Source organism: Propithecus coquereli, unplaced genomic scaffold, assembly GCF_000956105.1.
Source record: "Propithecus coquereli isolate 6110/MARCELLA unplaced genomic scaffold, Pcoq_1.0 Scaffold3, whole genome shotgun sequence".
In the NCBI taxonomy this organism is placed as follows: Eukaryota; Metazoa; Chordata; class Mammalia; order Primates; family Indriidae; genus Propithecus; species Propithecus coquereli.
This window is the reverse complement of record NW_012148618.1, coordinates 4,864,494-4,884,991: the sequence shown is the minus strand read 5'-3', so window position 1 is coordinate 4,884,991 and position 20,498 is coordinate 4,864,494. Positions and strand designations below refer to the sequence as shown.

At 42.9% G+C, this 20,498-nt stretch overlaps 1 protein-coding gene across 1 annotated transcript in view; it reads left to right on the top strand.

The window, feature by feature from the left end:
• RYR3 (ryanodine receptor 3) overlaps positions 1-20,498 on the top strand; it is a 393,465-nt gene that overhangs the window by 212,639 nt on the left and 160,328 nt on the right. Inside the window, exons 39-43 of the mRNA XM_012649115.1 lie at positions 6,868-7,141; positions 7,650-7,764; positions 9,314-9,443; positions 10,542-10,645; positions 16,160-16,295. Coding sequence (XP_012504569.1) covers positions 6,868-7,141; positions 7,650-7,764; positions 9,314-9,443; positions 10,542-10,645; positions 16,160-16,295 — 759 coding nt within the window. The remainder of the gene's footprint in view (positions 1-6,867; positions 7,142-7,649; positions 7,765-9,313; positions 9,444-10,541; positions 10,646-16,159; positions 16,296-20,498) is intronic.

The following is a 20,498-nucleotide window of genomic DNA, read 5'->3' as shown; positions in this document are numbered from 1 at the left end:
CCCTCCCCCTTCCCCAGCATCCAATAGATGTTGTTCTGATAGCAGAACGGGACCCATTTGTACTCACCATCAAATGGGTATTAACTAATCTAGAGAATTTCTTGCAAGGGTCACACAACGTGGGCTTGGGGTTCTGAAGTCAGATGAGCAGGTGACCAAATGACAAGTGGAGGGAAGCAAACAACATTAAGTGATACCTGGGCTCCAAAGTCGTGGGCTAGAGCTAGCCCTGATTTAAAGACACTCAATTCTTTGCTATTATTACAGAAGGTCCAAAAATCAGGTAGTGAAGTAGCCATTTTTCTTTTAAGGTATCCCTCAGGCATTAAGTTTCCCTAAACAATACAGTGCCTTGGAAATATTTCTACTCTGAGCCTGAACGATCATTTAAAATGTGGCCTATAGATCATGTATTTTGATATCATTGCCTAGTTGTGACCACCCCTAATTACACTAATTGCAAAAGTGGAATGAGTTAGAATGTTAATAATGATCTCATAAATGAAGCCATTTATAATTATCAAGAAAACCATCAGTACATGACTAGCTTCCCTAAGACATTCCATTGAAGAGTGTTTGCTTTGTTTCTCATCAGGAAACAAGTGCCTGTTTACATTTCTTCCTTTCTGTCTTTTTCCTTTTTGAGAAGAACACTATAGCTTTTCAAAAATCCCATGAGCTAAGCCATCTAGTGCACTTGACAGGGCCCTCTTGAAACTCAGCTAAATCAGTGGATGAAAATCCTAGAGTTGCAACAACGTCTGCTGAAGCATTTTCATTACGTGTGGTCAAAGCTCTGAGTGGGATAATATAGTGTGCATGGGGCGGGGGGTGCGGGGGGAGTGTAAGACAGGGGCCATGCATTATGGCAAACGGTAGATTTAAACTCTCTGAACCTTACCTTCTTGCAGCTGTCCAACTTCAGGGGTCCTGTTTCTTATGAATACTAAAGTGCTTTTTTTTAGTTATTAAATGGCAGCATTTCCAAAGATGAATTTGGAAAAACAACAGAAATAAAATCAGCACTTAATTGTAGCTGTAGCTGTTCTTAATGTACGTATCCCTCTTTGGTTATGAAAGAGATTCAAATATATCTCAAGAAATAGCTCCTTTTGGTGTTTGAAAATCCTACTAAAATTGTTGGCATACCCCCATGGATACCAGAAAAAAATAAAAATATTCCGTACAGGGACTACATGTGTGAATCATCGTTTGAAGGATGACATGACATTCCAAAATAGGCATAACAAATAGTAATGTCTTTTCCATCAGATTATTTCTGATGTCACTTGGAAGGTCTCTCTTAACTGCATGATAGCACTCATCTTCCCTGATTCATTAGTCTCCATGTAATGGGGACTTATTCTAGAAATATAAAGAACTTCGGATAAAGGAGCCATCAGACGAAAAGTAAGAAAAGGAAAACTTACTATTCTCTACTTTCTTTTGAATGTATATGTTACTATAGATGTCGTACCTTCTTGTGAATTATCTTATTTCCTAATTGTCTTAGACAACATAGTTTTACCCATAATTTTACACTTTATTTTGCATTAAATGCTTCACGTATATTATTTAGGTTCCCCAACTAGGTTGCTGTGGGTAATAATTTGTCTTTAAATAGTTTCATATAGAATACTTAACCTCGGGCACGTAACAGATACCTAGAAAATACTGGTCAATTAAAAAGCTAATTTAAAAGTGGCACAACTGGAGGTAACTCAGCTACTCAGATGAGGGCGGGCAGAAACTTGTGAATGAGACATGCCCTGAGCCCTAGGTGTGCGTCAACTCCAAGGCAAAGCCTTCCATAGTGGACGGCCCTGGTTTCCAGTACTGAGAGCAAAGTCATTGCTGAAGGGTCAGCTAATGTCGGAGACAGAACGAGGTGCCTGCCTCCGCAGCCTGCAGCCCACCTTCCTCCGTGCACCCGATTGTGCTGGCTGCAGAGCAGACTGAAGAAGGCCACTCAGCCTGGGCACAACACGTGCCCGGCTCCCTCCTTGCTCTGAAGGGGATTGATCTTAAGCCCAAATTCAGGAAGAGGGATGCATTTGGAGCCCTCCAGGCTAGCAGGGAGCCCTTTGGTGATGAACGAACAATGGCCAGAGAGATCCCTTGACTGCCAGGATTCAATTTTCAAAATAATGATTCTTTAATCCTCACTTTATTTCTCAATGTGAGGAGTCTTACTCTTCTTACACTCACATTTAATCACCTCCCGTTCGGACACAAACATAGAAAGCTTCCTGAGCTACAGCTTGCTAGGTTCAGGTCTCAGCTGCTTGATGAGAGTCACAGCCTAATGGGACAGGGTTCGTCTTAGCTGGAGGGAAAGCTTTCTTTCCAATCGTGGTCTCCCCTCAACATAGGCCCTTTTATATAGATTGGTGGTTCTCAAACTGTTTGGTCTTGGAACCCCTCAATAATCTTGAAAATTACTGAGGAGGACCCCAAAAAGCTTTAGTTTATGTGGGTTACATCTATCAATGTTTACCAGATTAGAAATTAAAACTAAGAAATTTTTTAGATATTTATTTTTTCATTCATTTAAAAATAGTTAAAACCTCACTACATATTACATAAATAACATGTTTATGAAAAACAATTAAATTTTTCAAAATCAAAAAAATAGAAGAGTGACATTGCTTTGTGTTTTTATGAATCTCTTTAATGTCTGACTTAATCAAAGGCAACTGATTCTATCTGATTAAAGAATAGGAAGAAAACTGGCCTCAAAAAGACATATAGTTGGAAGGTGAGGAATATTTTCGTAGCCTTTTCAGATAATTGTGGATACTATACTATATCAAAATTGAACAAGTGGTGGTTTCTCAAAAGTTAGCTGGCATGTGGCATCTGAAACTGCATTAAAGAAACGTTTGTACTTCATTAGATGAAAATTCGTTGGTCTATCTTTCATGTCGAATGGATCTTTTACCTATGAGCGTTTTTTGTAACATGCATTGGTCATTGGGAAATTATTGGTTCACTGAGTTATGTAAAGCTTCCAAATGTTGACACATTTCATTATAAAATATTTTTAAGTCACATTTGTTAATATCAACAGTTTAATCAGAAAAATCTTTAAGTATTAGAAAGCCGTAAGCTTTCAGTGACAGATAAATGTTCTGCAAAATACTAATTTTCACTTGAAAGCTCAAATTTTAATATTGGCAACAAATATTGTCGTTCGAAATAAAAGGCTGGCTTCTTTCATTTACAAAAGAAAAAAGAAAATGTCAGTTATCCAAGTCTGATGAACCATAGTTTGTCATTTTAATTAAAAATGACATTCCGTGAACTAAGCGGCTAGTTGAGTTCCTGGCTCAGCCACACAACTGCTTTTCCTCCAGAAAAACCACTAACCTTTGACAGGCAGCAGAAGTACTTTACTTCTTTTCTTTTTATTTACCAAGATATTCAAAAGATGTAAACTCAAGAGTTTATTATTAATAAAATTAATAATTTTTACTACTTTATTCAAGACGTTGTTATGTAAAACTGGGCATTTTTCTGGTGATGCAGCCATAAAAACTACAGTTGGGTGCTGCTGACTTGACCCACGCTAAGCTTTACCCACCATTGTTTTCGTACCATCAGTGTAGCTATCAACACAATGAAATGGGCGAATAACATCTTAGAATTATTATGAAAATACATTTGACCCTGTGAACTCCCTATAGGGTCTTGGGCCCCCAAGGGTCTGCACGCCACACTTTCCAACTACTGGTATAGCTAGTAGTAACAGTTAACCTTTATTAAGCCCCAGTATGTGCCATACATGGTTATATGCATTATTTTAATCCTCAGATACATAGAGAGCCTAACATATTCTAGAGAATGTATTCTTTTTAACCTCTCGACCCTGGTACATTCTGGCTGCTCAGCTGCTAGTATATGGGAGCAAATTAAAATCTGAGAAATTTTTAATAGCGTTGCTGTTAGGAGTTTAAAGCTCCATTTTCTCAGTCCCAAAAGTGTTTAGACATTCAGAAGTTCACTGATTCAGCCCCGGTTTGCTTGGTGGGTGCTGAGTCTCTAGCACAGTTCAGACCACAAAATATGCTGTACATTTAGGGCTTTTGAGAATGTCCCTCCCCAAACCCTAATTTTCTTTCTTCTCATAGTTATTATTTCTATCACTTACTGGACCTTGGCCTCAAGGTCACACAAACAGCCCTAAATGCCATGCCTTCCACAGAATTACAGCTGCCCTTCACCAATGATGAGTCTTGCTTTCTCCTTTTCTGGCAGGACCTAGGGGCCACTTTTTTTTTTTTTACTGTGCTTTAACTTGGTCACACAGGTATATTTATTTATCCCATTCTCTGATACCTACCTTGAAAGCCAGCCTGGAGGAAGAATGGGGTGGAAGGTGTTTCCTGCTCTGTCCTTCCAGGCTAAAGAGTGGTTTCCTTTCCCATTTGTCCTCTAGTAAGGTTTTCTGTTCTACAGGTTCTAGTCTCTAGGCCATAAATGTTGATTTGGATTTTTAAGTCAATGTGAGACTAAGAGCTCACCCAAATCCTGAATTAATCTGAAAGTCAGGTTAAGGGAAAGCTAATATTTACTTGGTTTTATTATGACTCTGTAAAACTCCCTGTTGAAAAGAGGATGGCCCTTAAGCTGATTAACAATTCTACGTGATACTATCATTGCTTTTCTAATGTGGCAGGAACTGCAATGATGGGCTTTAGAGGGAATTGTACTTACAGGACTAGAAAAACTTACATTAGGTCTAAAAGTCTCTATATTTTTGTTTTTTATTCTTACTGCATATATTAACTAGGAGAAATGAGAACTTTTACCTTTGCACACTGAGGAAACAAGTTTCCTGAGGGAGCCCAGCCTAGCCTAGAGAGAACTTTCCCCCCCAGAGGGTACAGATAGTATCTAACCTCACAGATACTGGCCAGCAATCCCTGCCTAGTGAGATCTCTTAGGAACATCTTTTTTTTTTTTTTTTTTTTTTTTTTGAGACAGAGTCTCACTCTTTTGCCCTGGCTAGAGTGCCGTGGCGTCAGCCTAGCTCACAGCAACCTCAAATTCCTGGGCTCAAGTGATCCTGCTGCCTCAGCCTCCCGAGTAGCTGGGAGTACAGGCATGTGCCACCATGCCCGGCTAATTTTTTCTATATATATTTTTAGTCGTCCAGATAATTTCTTTCTATTTTTTTAGTAGAGACGGGGTCTCGCTCTTGCTCAGGCTGGTCTCAAACTCCTGAGCTCAAACAATCCACCCGCCTCGGCCTCCCAGAGTGCTAGGATTACAGGCGTGAGCCACCACACCTGGCCAGGAACATCTTTTAACTGTACACTGTACTTCTCTTTGACTTAGGTATCCTTTTTTAAGTTTTTCAGCTTATGTCTCCCATCTGAACCTAAAACACCCACAGGGTTGACAGACACAGCAGTAAGTTAAATTAAGCCTTTATATCTAGGTCTCTTTTAGAGCTTTGGTAACTGAGTTCTATTTTTATATCCTTGTGATGAGCCAAGACCATATGTAGAGCAGACATCTGCCATACATAGTGATATGGAGTAGAAACTTCCACTATTAGAGATGGCACAGGCCACCGAACGCTTCGATCTGAGTTTATTCCCAATTCTTTCACTGACTGACTGAGTGACCTTCATCACCCCTTTAGCTCTGCCTTTATCACCCACTCTGAATTCAGGATCTCGTGCCATCCATACCTTGCAGGACGGTGATATGCAGTGCCAGACTAGGAAGCATCTGTGATTTAAGAGCAGCATATCTCACCTCTGTCGTGGCATCTTCTGGAAGTGTGTATGGTATGGGGAGGGGTGGGCAATTCCTTCCCAGACATTCTAATGGGTCCCCTTCCACTTTGTCCTCCTGCTCACATCTGCCTCTCCCTCTGATCGTCTCCCCACACCAGCGCCATTCAGCAATTTTCAGGGCCATTTAGTACAACTTTGGAAGGTCCCATGGCTGGTTTGAGACCCACTTCAGTGGTCTTTCCTTTACTTGTATAACCAGTGGCATTTCTGTGTAACCAGTATGAGCCCCAGTAAATTCTGAATTCAAAGTGTTAGTGGTTTTTTTCTCTTGATGCTCATGAAAGTGGTTCATGATGCAGTGTCAGCTGACTCCTGCCAAAGATCCAGGGCAAAGAAGTCAGAAGTCAGGGTGATGGTCAGATGTCCAACTGCAAAGACTTTAGACTTGACACAGTGTTCTCTCGGTCCACTTCTCTCCATCTCCTGATATATTTTTTTGTTTCTATCATCTAAAATACCTCTTACAATTCTTGAATCAATGGCTTGGCTTAAATAGTTCATGGCATGTGGCGTCTTTAAAATAAATGTAGATAGTGTCTGTGGTAGAGACAGTACAGTGCTTACTATTGCTTCACTCTAAGGAAGCATTGACCAGTGTCTTCCTCTCATGCCTTCACCCACCCAGAATCAGTTGCTCCCTACTCTATCCCATGGCACTTACATGTACTCCCATTATAGTACCTATTGCATTGTATTATAAAATACAAATAAAATTAATTTATTATGAAATAAAAATGTAAAGAACTAGCTTGTAAGCTCTCTGAAGGCAAGGACAGAGTCTTTATCAGTCTCTTTCCAGCATCGATTCAAACATTGTTTAATCAAAATAGAATATTTAGTATTCTCAATTCATAATCAACATATTCTTTTCTTGTGTGGCTGGCACATTTGTCTTTTGAGGATATATTTTACTTCTTTTCATGTCATACCCCACCATTAAAATAATAAATAATAATTTTTTGACCTCAACTAACTGACGTGTTGAATGAGGTGGCTGAGATGCCCAGCTCTCCCTGAGCCATGACGCCCACAAGACTGGTCCCTCCTTTTGTCCTTCCAGCAACACTGAAGGAACTCATCTCACAGACAATGATCCGCTGGGCCCAAGAGGACCAGATCCAGGATGCAGAGCTGGTCCGGATGATGTTCAACCTCCTCCGGAGGCAGTACGACAGCATCGGGGAGCTGCTGCAGGCATTGCGGAAGACCTACACCATTAGCCAGGTCTCCGTGAGCGACACCATCAACCTGCTGGCTGCGCTGGGCCAGATTCGCTCCCTCCTCAGTGTCAGGATGGGCAAGGAGGAGGAACTACTCATGATCAACGGGCTGGGGTAAGTCGTTTACGGTTACGTGCAACTCCCTCTAGAGAGCTACGAGTGGGAAACCTGATTTAGCTTGGTATGTGGATATTCTGGAATCAGATCATATTAAATCTTTGTGCCCTGATTCTGATTTCACTCCTCATGGGGTTATATCCTTGCCGATTGAGTCACCTTTGTAACCTGAGAGGCCAAACTACCTGCTACTCCTTGTCAAAAGAAGTGTGGAGGAGTCCTGTAGAAAAGCAGTCATTTGGTTTGACTCTTATGGAAACCCAGGGAGGCCATATTTCAAAGAGAAAAAGCAAATGCTTAGAAATTGAGAAGCACTAAATATTTATATCAGCTAAAAATAGCATTTCACATATATTCCAACTGACCTAGGGCTGCCTTCTTATCTTTTCAACCCATCACTCTGACATTACTTCACCCCCCCCATGTATCTGTATGTTCTGATCCCTAAATTTTCATAGCATTGAGATAAGCAAGTTCTGCAGTCTCTCTTTTTTCCTTATCCTAGAGATATAATGAACAACAAGGTGTTTTACCAGCATCCCAACCTCATGAGAGTCCTTGGCATGCATGAGACAGTGATGGAGGTGATGGTGAACGTGTTGGGGACAGAGAAGTCTCAGGTAATGCTCTAAGGAGAACTTAGCCAGAACTCGACCCGTGGGGCAGGGGCACAAAAGCCACATGGCTGGTGTCCACTGCCTCAGTTACTCTTCCCAGGGAGTACGGGGACATGCACAATATTGGGAAGGAGCCCAGAGATGCTGCCAGATGGAATCCCACTGTGTAAAAGCTCCAGCGCGTGAATCTTGGGGGCTTTTTCTGTCCCCCCCACTGGGCCATCCACCTGCTAAGTTTACTTCCTGTGTTCCACAGCCCTGCTCCTCCCAAGGTGGAATAACTTCAGGTTCCACAGAGGAGCCTTGTGTGCTTCGTGCTGAGTCTGGAGAAGGCTGTTTTAAAGGAGAACAAGATCTTAATCATGACCTGGCAGCATTCCCTCAGGAGTGTGTGTGTTTCCCCTGTTAGCCAGGCTCCTGAGGCAACCAGTTTCCTTGCCAGCTCCCCCATAGGAACCTGCAGTCGGGGCAAGCTCCTGTTGACAAGGCGAAAGGAGTGGGGATAGACCACAACTGGGCATTTGTCCCAGCTTGTCCAGGATAGTCCTCAGGGTTAGATGGCTTCTGAAGACAGTAGATCGGATATGGCTTCAAATGTTGGAAACTCCAGAGTGCCAGGGTCCTAGAAATGAATGACCTCCAGTGCAGTTTCACCAGTGTTGGCAGGAGAGAGTGTGAAGGAAGAACAGAAGCTAATGTCATATCCCTCACTGGCTTCCTTCTGATCTCTTGGAAAAGTGAAAGCTCTCCAGGAGATCCCCGAGCAAATGTGTGGGTGCCTCAGCAAGCAGGCAGACTGAAGGACCCTATTTCTTAGTGCAGCCTCTGTGATTCTAAAGGAGGAAACCAAGCAAAGTTAACACTGACACCATTTACTGTGCATCGTAGGATCAAAACTAAGATGTGGCCCGGCTGGAGATGCTAATTACTTTGTCAAGAAGAGAGGCCAAGCACAATCAACAGTGATATAAGATGGCATCTCTGTACTAAATTGTGTAATCAAATTATGAGCGCTACGGGAGCCCATAGGAGAGCAATTATCAAGGAAAAAAGTAATTGGAGAAGGCTCACAGAGACAGAGGGTGATGCTCTTCAGGCTCCCATAGCCGTAGGGGCAGTGTTTACCCAGGGGCTTTGATATGCTGGTGGACCGTGTTTGTCTATGATCACCCATCTCCCTTTATGTTATTTCCCATCAGAGTTCTGTCCATTCCCTTCCTAATTGAAAACAACAATAGTCCAGTATAGGATCATGCAATCTCATGTGACATCCAAGGATGACTGGGATTCTTGTTTGGCATCCGTTTCCTTTGCAGGAAAGAGATTTTAGGAACTATAATTAGCTCTCAGTGATTTTGGAAGCTTCTTAGGTGCCCTCTACTCTCTGTCCCTCCACTGACTAAGAAAAAAAACAGAAGTAAGGAGAAAGTTCATTTTTCAGGGTGTTCTCAACTTGCAAGACCTTACCCACACAGGACTCTTTGAGGTCACATTTTTCACAAAGGCCTCATGATAGATTCTTTTCTCTGATGTTTCCTAATTGTTCCTACAGATTGCTTTTCCAAAGATGGTTGCTAGCTGCTGCCGCTTCCTTTGCTATTTTTGTCGAATTAGCCGGCAGAATCAGAAGGCCATGTTTGAGCATCTGAGTTACCTGCTGGAGAATAGCAGTGTTGGCCTAGGTATGTATGTCATGTTATAACTTCTACGTTCGAACTTGGAGGTTACACTCCTCTTGCTGGCCGCTTAGGAGATAAAGGGAGAAGCCACATGCACGCCTGCCTGATCTAAAAACAACTGAGATAGTGATGCCATGTCTATGTTCTCCATCCTAAGGAGGGATGTCGCTGCAACCAGCACTGGCAAGAGATTTGTGTTGGCATAGTCATGCAATTTTACTTCCTCTCTCTTGGAACCAGTGGCCCATGGTTTATGAAATGCTGCCTGGGATTGCAGATATAGTCTGGGGACACAGCTCCTCTCAGCCCACTCAGCTGACCAGGGAGCAATGCTAATGAGACCAAGGTCATGGATCCAATCTCTTCCTGGCAGGTTGGCATGCCTGTCCCATTAGCCAGCAGCAGTTACTTTCCTTAGCTGCAAGGCAGCCTGGCCAAGAGCAACTGTGGATAAACAGTGTAAATCCATCACCACCACTAGAAAGGCAAGTCAGTACACACGCCTAATTCACTGTTCTGGATATAAACCAAACAAATTTGTGGAGTACACAAATACATGCACTTGAAATCTGAAATCTCTTTTTTTTTTAATCAAATGCAACCTCAAAAAGCTACCAACCTTTTTATAAAATACCACCCAAGTTTTTCTTAATTCTAGCCTAAATACTGAATAAAATAAGAAAACTCAAAAACAGCACTGGTAACCAGATGAAACAATATGAGCTGATGTCATTTGATATTATTTTTAAATTCTAGGTGGTGGCCCCAGAAATGTCCAAGTCCTTTGGGTTTATTTGGTCAAGTGACATCTGAGATGGGGGCCCCAAGAAATTTTGTGTTAGAAAAGCTGTTGGAAAGACATGGTTCCAGCTGGTCCTGTGAATTGATTTTCTATTAATCCATATTCACAGTCAGTAATGAGTGTGGGGAGGAAGGACAGCAATTAGAGCTGTTCTTAAATTGGGCAGGCTGCCAGCAGTGTGAACTGGGTTTCGGTGTGTTTGCTGCCCTCTGCTGTCCACTTCTGTGCACTGCAGCCTCGGCTCAGCGCTGAGTGGTCTCTGTCCCTTTCTCCCTCCTTCTCCCCTCCTCCTTCCCCAGCCTCCCCGTCGATGAGGGGATCCACTCCGCTGGACGTGGCCGCTTCCTCTGTGATGGACAACAACGAGTTAGCGCTGGGCTTAGAGGAACCAGACCTCGAGAAGGTAACTGACCCTTGGGGAGGGGATGTGTTGTTCTCTTCTGCTTCAAGTGCAGCCAAGTCTGGGTTTCTAGTTATGACCAAAGGATCTCGCAGGGGCAGCAACAGCCAACTAAACAGACACGAATGTGTGGACATTTGTGTTCTTTGTATGTAGCCTCATTGGTCTGTAGGGAACATCACCAGGTGCCTGTGGTTCCTAATGAAGTTCTGTGTCATCTAATTGATAAGTCTTCATGTGAAGGAAAGAGCCATGACAGAAAATTGTATAATCAGTGTCCTTTCCATGTACAACTGAGACACAACTGGGCTGCCCTCCCCTGGGGTTGAGAATGGAGCTCATGGTGGTGGTGATGGTTGGGGCTGGTTCACCCACGTCTCTTCCCCATCCCTTTCTTGCCACTACGTCCTTGACCAGATGGCTGACGAGACTGGCGATGTACTTTCAGAGTGTGGAGAAGAGCAAGCTAGTCGGGGAGAGGGCCTGGGCAGTTGAAGGTCGTCTGTGGTCCAGCAGGTTTGGGAGCACAGGGAGAGGGCACCTGCCCCTGACAAGGGCATCAGGACGGCGACTCAGAAACAGTGATGACCCGACACTTGAGCGGAGGCTGCTCAGCCTCAGTCTTGTGGAAGCGTGTCAGGAATGTTCGAGGCTCAGAAGGAAAGCCTGGGGTGCCGGAGAGGCGGCAAGTTGAGTCTGACTGAGGCACGGAGTGCTGGGGTGGTGGTGGGAAATGGCGCAGGAGCCGCGAGGAACTGGACTTCGTGTAGCCGTTACCATAGGGAAGTGCATGCTCCTACAGGGTCGCCATGTGCCGGGCCCCACTCTGAAGGCTCCCCACAGACTGACTCATGTGACCTCAGAACAGCGTTTTTATTATTGCCCACCAGCTGTGGGCAAGGGAACAGAGGTGGAGAGAGATTGGGCAGCATCCTCAGTGTCATGGGGTTTGTCAGTGGCAGAGCCAGGAATCAAGGGCCTCAGGCTCCAGGCTCTGCTGGGACCAGTTACGTTACAGGACGTCCCCACAGAGCCAAGCACCGTGGAAACCACTGAAGGCCACCAGGCAGGCAAGCAGCATGACATGATTTGTATTTTAGAAAACATATCCCAGTTTCAGTAAGAAGAACTGACTGGAACGGAAACAAGACTTGAGGCAGAGAGAAAAGTCTCTGCAGTAATCCAAGCACACGATGGTGCTGGCTTCAAGTAACACCGGTGCAGTGATGTGAGGGGTGTTTGAATCCACGTGACCTTATACAAGAGGACATAGCAGCCATGGATCAGACTCTGGGCTGGCCTGCTTTTTTCTCTAAGGAGTACAGGAGGTGGGACAGATGCGAGGAGGCAGGTGATGAGTTTGCTTTAGGTCGTGTCAAGTGTGAGGAGCTCTAAAACTCCCTGATGGCACCGCCAAGAGAGGAGTTGGCTACGCAGCACTGTCTCGGGAGAGCTCTCAGAGCCGCACGTGGAGTGTGTCGAGGGCGACTGAAGCCCTGGGGTAGATGACCTGGCCCCAGAGTCCAGCCTGGAGCAAGGAGAGGAGCGTGGCCGGGCCAGAGCCCTGAGGACCGCCATCACCAAAAGGAATCACTGAGGAAAAGGCACCGACAAAATGTGAGGAGGAGGAGCCAGAGGGGTGGGAAATCCCAGAAAATGGGCATGAGAGGTGGAGAGGAAACATTATAACTATATATATTTTTTTCTGCTTTCCAAATAGTGAATGTGAGGAGGCTCAAAGAAAATGGGTGGAGGAAAGCGAGAGGGGAAAGTGTCGTTTCCACAGTGGGTGGCCTTCATCTGGCGAGGCAGCCACACAGGCAGCGTAGATAACGTTACCACTCGTGAAGGTGCTGGTGTGTCTGGCCTTGGCAGGCATCGTTGGCCAAGCTGCAGAACCGTGTCTGATCTGCTAAGATGGACCGATAATTACCCACCAAAACTTACTGCAGTTTTTGAGTTAGTAAATTCTGTTTAAAACGCATTGGCTGGTAATTACTGAGGGCCTGCCATGAACCAGACAGACAAAATGCCTGTGTTTATGTGTTAATTATATGATACAGTCCTCTTTTTGGAACCCAAAAATCTTCTTTTTAGCTGTATATATTTTTTAAAATGTATAAAACGTTAATAGGAAATGGAGTAGAAATTACACGGTACTGCATGCCTGTATTTATGCAGCAGATTTGTGGTAGTAGGAGGGTCTATTAGTTTCCTGGGGTTGTTATAATGAAGCATCACAGATTGGGTGGCTGAAACATCAGACATTTATTTTCTCACAGCTCTGGAGGCCAGAAGTCCAAGATCAAGGTGCCAGCGGGTTTGATTTCTTGGGAGGCCTCTCTTCCTGGTTTGCAGATGGCCACCTTATTGCTATGTCCTCACGTGGTCTTTCTCTGTGTGCACACATCCCTGGTATCTCTGCTGTCCAGGTTTCCTCTCCCCATGAGGACATCACCCTAACAGCCTCATTTGAACTTAATCACCACCCTAAAAGCCTTATCTCCAAATACAGTAATGCTCTAAGATACTGAACATTAGCGCTACAACATAGAACATTTGGGGGCACACAATTCAGTCCATGACAGAGGGGTTTGTCTTTGAATCGGTCATTTTATTTTGTTCTTTAGGGTCTTTTGCAATATCAAAGAGATAGTTTTAAAGTGATAATATTTGGGAGGGGGGCAAAAAAATGTAAGTGAAAACATTTTTATTATTTTGACAAACTCAGTAAATATTTCTGTTGGGCCTCATTAGGTTCCTAACAAATCATTAAATTAAAAGTAGAAGTTGGGGAAAGAATCTATTTACAGAGCTTGTCAAATATGATAGTTACCAAACAACCTGATACCATAATGGAGGAACCTGCTTTTTAAAATTCTATTAAGAGAAGTCCCAGTCTAATGTGACTTAGGGTTAACTTTCATAGGCTCCCGCAGCTGCAAGAGGAGTAAGTCAAAATGACCACAGGGAAATTTTAGAAGTTGCTCCTCTAGGCGCCGTAGGCCTATGTTGAAGGGACACCACCTCTCCCACCCCCTATATACAACACCAAGACCAAATACCATGCCACCCATCAAGACCGTGCATGCTAGCTGTTCCATACATGCTGTGTCTGTCTGTGGTCTCTGCTGCTCGTGGGACAGACTGCAATCAAACTCTATTATTCACACATTTAAATGGCAATAAATAGCTCAGTGTTTTAGGTGGTGAGATGATAACCTATGCCTCTGTGAAAAGCAGCTAAAGGGTCTTCTATGACAAGGTAATGTCACAAGGTTTTGAACTCAGTACCCTGTTCTAAGCCTCAGTTCACCTTTTGAGATGGTGCTGCTCGACGAAGACACCCAGCCTCCCTTGGAAGATGTCAGATGTACTGGATGCAGGCTCGCGAGCTAGGAGGTGGGAAATGGCACTTAGGAAACCTGTAAAGGGGCTTGAGGTTTGCCGGCCGCTTTTTCAAGGGGTGGCTCAGCACAGTTCCACAGACTCTCTTTAGACTCATGTTGGGAAATCACCCAAGTTTGTTTTGCAGGAGAGAACAACAAAGTACTGGTAAATGCCAGAGTTTCTCTCTTCCATTGATCACAGCAGAAATTAGGATTGAACAACGGCCCCACTTCAACACACACACACACACACACACACACACACACGCGCGCGCGCACAATTATTTTAGTGGCCAGTGAAATGCTCTGCCCCCGTGGCCCTGAAAACTCTTCCTAAATCTCACCCTGTTGGTGTTTCCCTGATATTGAGCTCCAAGCAGAATAGCAGTATCCTTACTAGTTTAAAAAGAAAAAAGTGTGATGATAGAGTCTTACTGAGTTTTTCCCTGGATTTATTATGCTTGCAAAATAACTTAAGAGTATTTGACATCAGCATATATGTGATTCTTTTAGTATTTATGGAGCAACTACTAGGTGCCAAGCCCTGGGGATTAAAAAATGAAAAAAACAAACAACAACAACAAAAATCACCATTCCCTGACTTTGAGGATTTTGCAGCACAGTGGATTCTCCTCTTCTTCCTGTATACATAAAATTTCAAAAGCAAATGAGAATAGCAGCTGCATTTTACACAAAGGTCTATTTGCCAGGCTTTTTGCCTGAAACCTGCTTCAAAGTAGGGCAGAATCTAAAATCCCCTACAAGATTCCAGTGCTGAGATCTTATGGTAAGTGTCTGGCAACCTGGAAGCAAAGAGAACACTACCAATCCCAGTCTTTAAACGGTCGCAGCCTCTTTTCTGGCCATCCCAACCTTAACATCTCAGCTTTTGACTTTAGACAGTTGCTATTGATGCAGAGTTTGAGGAGGGACCCCTGACTGATTACTCAAGGGCCCACTCAGGGGCTGATGTTTCGGCCTCGCAATACCATGGCCAAATGAACGTGGACAGTCACAGAGAACCTTCTCTCTCTCCACTGTTACCTCCCCAGATGTACCCTAGTTAGGCTTATTTTTAAATGACAATTTCCTCTTGCCAGAACTGGAAAAACCCAGGAACTGATGGTACATGGTGTGTTCCTACATAACAATGATAATCAGTCTTGTTAATTACTTGGAAACAGAAATGGACCGGAGGTTCTGGTTACAAATTTGAATTATTTACTTCAAAAATCTTGGGTTCTTTCTGGTTTCTAGGGAAACAAAAGCCTTTCAGTTCCCAGAATTTCACAAGTCTCACAACTATCTTGTAAAAAAACTTGAGCATTTCTTGCTTTGTTTTGCTTTGATTTGTTTTTGCCTTTAGTATATATGAATGGCTTAATTTTTTTATTGTGGTAAAATATATATCATATAAAATTTACCATCTTAATCATTTTTAAGTATATAGTTCAGTGGTATTAAGTACATTCATTAAGTTGTGCAACCATCACTACCATCCATCTCCATAACTCCTTTCATCTCCCAAAACTGAGACTCTGTATCCATTTAACAATAACCTCCCCTTCTCCGTAGCCCCTAGCAACCCCGTTCTTTCTGTCTCTATGGTTTTTACTACTCTACCTCATATGAGTGGAATCATACAGTATTTGTCTTTTTATAACTGGCTTATTCATTAACATACGTCCTCAAGGTTCATCAGGTTGTAGTATTTTATCAGAATTTCCTTTTTTTAATGGCAAATATTCCCTTGTATTTATGTACCACATTTTACTTGTCCATCCATCAATGGACACTTGGGTTGCTCACGCATTTCAGCTATTGTAAATAATACTGCTATGAATATGGGTATGAGATATCTCTTTGAGACCCTGCTTTTAATTCTGTTGGGTATATACCCAGAAGGGGAATTGCTGGATCAAATGGTATCTCTATTTTTAATTTTTTGAGGAACCTCCGTACTGTTTTCCACAGTGGCTGTACCATTTTACATTTCCACCAGCAGCAGCACACGAGGGTTCCAACTTCTCAACACCCTCACCAACACTTGTTATTTTCTGGGTCTTTTTAGTGGCAGCCATCCCAGTGTGTATGAGTAGACACCTACTTTTTGTACTGTTCTTGGCAGGTGGTGACCTACTTGGCAGGCTGTGGCCTGCAGAGCTGCCCCATGCTTCTGGCCAAAGGATACCCTGACGTCGGCTGGAACCCCATTGAAGGGGAACGCTACCTGTCCTTCCTGAGGTTTGCCGTCTTCGTGAACAGTGAGTCCTGTGTTTTCCATCCCTTGCACACTCAGGATGGTATAATCATGGATACATATGAGGAAAGGGGAATCCTTTCCATTGCTTCTTATCTAAAGATATAATAGATTCTGCAGGTGCTTGACGGCCGGCAAAAGAAATCTCAGGACAATCAGTCCTTACAAGGATCAAGAGTAGAGTCCAGTGAACAGAGCACTGAGCTCCAGCCCCAGATCCTGTAGGAAAATCACTGCAAGAAGGTGGACTTGTCACCTCTCTATTCCTCTCCTATCAGTAAAAGAGGGGCCTTATTAATATCGTCATTAATACCTCACCCATTTCACAGAGCTAAACGCACTTATGCCTCCAGATCCTTGGACTATTGTATGAATGGATGGATGAGTGAGTGAATGAATAAAATCAAGAACTGAATAGCTGTAAAAGATAACTCTCAGGAGAAAAAAATTACTATAGCAACCCTAAATATTATTATTCTTGATAAAAGTCACATCCCGTTTGTAGTGAATTCCAACTCTACCAAAATTCTTTAGTTGCACCAGAATAATGTACTGAATATTATGTAAAATAGTGGGCTAACTTTTCTGAAAATGTACCTTGTCTCCCAATACCAATTCACTTATATTTACATTGCAGTTACAATCCTTCTGCCTTATCTCAGTGTGGGGTTCCAGGCTGACAAATCCAACAGGGCTGGTTAAGTGATCTCGAAGAGGAATTGTAGCTAATATGCATTCGTGCCTAAGTTCTAAGTAGGAGAATTTATCTCAAAATATGTCGACATGATATGATCGTAATATTCCCATGCACTTTTCTTGTTGTCTCCCTCCACTCCTATTTCACCTACTTACCTTTCTTCACCAGGCAACACTGTATTCTTAATATCTGGATGATTTCTCTTCTGCTAGGTTTTCCCATGTCCTGACTAGATTGCATACCTCGAGATGGCTATGTGTTGTTCCCCTGGGGCCCACCCAGCCACATTCCTAACCAGTTCCTTTCTGCCTCTCTCTGTGTATTTGTCACTGTATCCTCCTCTTGTTCGTCACCAGCTTTCTAAGCTCCGTTTCCTTCTCTCCAGCCCAGTGTTAGAGTATCCTCTAATATAGTGTGGTCCACTTCCTTTCCAAATGAGCAATGTCCAGAATTAATGCAGAGTTACTATAGCAGTAAAGAGAATTATTTTGTGTGACGTGGATATTAATAATTTATACCGCTCACCAAATAATGTGAATAGACTGTATGACAGACAAACCAGAAGAAGGCAAGACCAATTTATTCATCTTGGTCACCTTCACAGCCAAGATCAAGAAGTTATGAGTCACTCAGTGGGACTATCTACCTGGGTCATGAAGGTAAATGAACCCATCAGCTGTGCTTCTCTGCAGATTGCCCAAATTTTAACACTTGCCTTTGCTGGTTGGGTACACCATACTGGCTAAACTCTAGACCAAACTGTTTGGTCCACTCCCTTTGTTTTCAGGTTGTTATATGTCTTTTAAACATATTTTCTATGCTACAGTTTTATAATACAAAAGCTCTAGCAAATTGGGCCATTGGTAGGAATATATGTGGCTTTTAATTTGATATTTATTGTGTCTCTATAATATAAAGGCCATGTTTGGTTTTGGCAAAGGATGTCAGCTTTTGCTTTCAAAGAATTTACAGTCTTTTAAAAAGAGCAGACATGGACAGAGATCACTGTAATGAAATTAAGTGGAGTAAGGCAGGGAGGAAGCACTGGAGGGCTTAAAGAGGGGAAACTCATTCAATTGAGAAGATCAGAAAAGGCTTCATGGAGGAGGTGATGTTAGAGATGAGCTCTGAAGGGTCAAGTTTCCAAATGCAGAGATCCAGTCAAGGAGCGCACAAGCGTACCTCGAAGGCTAAAGCATGCTGTGCTCAGGAAGCTCAGTGCTATGATTTCAATATGTCCCCCAAAAAGCATGTGTTAGAAACTTAATGCCAATGCAGCAGTATTGATAGGGGTGCCTACTGGGAGGTGTTTAGGTCATGCGGGCTCCCCCCTCATGAATGGATTAATGCTGACAATCAAAGAGTTCAAGGCTGCAAGTTCAATCTCTTGCTCTCTTACCTAGTCTGTGGTATTCTGTTATAGTCACACAAAACAGACTAAGACACCCAATTATCTGTCAGTCTGGAGAGTGGATACATTGATGGCCGTGGTAGGAGATGAGGTTTAAAAGATAGGTAGGTGGCTATAATGGGGAGAACCTAAATACCAAGCTGAAAAGTTTAGTATTGGTTAGTGTGTAGGAGCTGGGAAGCCTTTTCAAAACAAGACAAAGTGATGGGTACCACTGACAGGTTCTGTGCTCAGGTTGTAATAGTGAGTTTCTAAATTATAATGGTGTTGGTAGGCATGCACTGGAGGAGATACACTTGAGAGAAATTAGATAGAATTTACATAACTGGATGATGATGATGATGATGGTGGCTCATCCTGGATATGTTGAGAGAAAAGGAAGAGAGGTCACATTGAAGCTTGGAGATTTGAGGGTAGGGAGAAAAAATAAGGATGTCAGAAGGAAAAAATGGTCTAAGATGGAAAATAATGAGCTTAGTTTGGACCAGATTATATTTATTTTTCCATGTGCAATACACAAATAGAGAATGCTCCTAATTGGGTTTATAGGATAGAGATCAATCAGTCAACAAATTAGAACTGAGCAGATTTTCAGACCTTCTGTAGCTGAGATGGTTGAAGGTAGATTGTCACAGGTAAGAGCATGAAAAAGAGATATATGGAAAATATGAAAAAGAAAAGTTATAATATTTCTAAATACCTAGAGGAGATTGAAGAGTGGCTCAGTCACAACAGAGTGATATAGAAGAGTTTGGGCTGGAAAATGGAGGATCTTGGGTTTGAATTTGGCTCTATCACTTACTAGTTGTGTGAATTTAAGCAAGTTAATAAAACTTTCCTAGCCTCAGAGCTTGTTAAAAAAAATATTCTAGCCTCAGAGATAATAATACGAGTTGTGATAATAATGTGATGCATATGGAAAATATGAAAAAGAAAAGTTATAATATTTCTAAATACCTAGAGGAGATTGAAGAGTGGCTCAGTCACAACAGAGTGATATGGAAGAGTTTGGGCTGGAAAATGGAGGATCTTGGGTTTGAATTTGGCTCTATCACTTACTAGTCGTGTGAATTTAAGCAAGTTAATAAAACTTTCCTAGCCTCGGAGCTTGTTAAAAAAAATATTCTAGCCTCAGAGATAATAATACGAGTTGTGATAATAATGTGATGCTTAAATGAAATAATTCACAGAAAACTTACATTTGCATGTTGCCAGAAACATAGTAAGCCTGTAGTTGTGTCAGTTATCACTGCTGCTCATGATCTTTATGAGAGCATTAGGACATTTGAAATGGGAAGACTCTAATAAATAGATTCTCTGAGAATCTCAAAGCCCCTTTTAAGTCCTTGTGTCTAAAAGGTGATTAAAAGGACTTCCTGGCCACTTTTCTGGCCCCTGCTCAGCAATGAAAGATACAGGTGATTTGGGGGATCGTGGTAGATGATGGGGGTCTTCATGGTGGGCAATGGTTACTGGTAGTCGGGGTTCTCATGGTGGTGAATGGTGATGATAATGACAGTGGAATATGATGGTGGGTAGTGGTCATAGTGGGTTGTGGAGGTGATCAAGAGGGGCGGTGGTTAGTGATAGCAGAAGTTAGTGATGGTGATAGTGGGTGGCGGATATGATGATGATAATGATGGGTGGTGGTCACAGGGTGTTGTAAGGGTGACTGTGGTGGGTGGTGGTGAGGATGGTGGTGAGCATGGTAACAGCTAACACCTATTGAGCACTTACCATGGACCAGACATTGTTCAAAGCACTTTTTGCATGTATTGACTGACTTAAATTACACAACAATCCAATGAGTTAGTATCTTAGTCTGTTCAGGTTGCTATAATGAAAGACCGTAGAGTAGGTAATTTATAAACAACAGAAACTTATTTCTCGCAGTTCTGAAGGCTGGGAAGTCCAAGATCAAGGTACTGGCAAAGGCAGTGTCTGATGAGGTTTCCTGATTCATAAGTGGGGCCTTCCTGCCTGTGTACTCACATGGTGGCAGGAACAAGGCAGCTCTCAGGGGCCTCTTTTATAAGGCACAAATCCCATGCAGGAGGTTTCTGCCCTTATAACTTAATCATCTCCCAAAGGCCCCACAT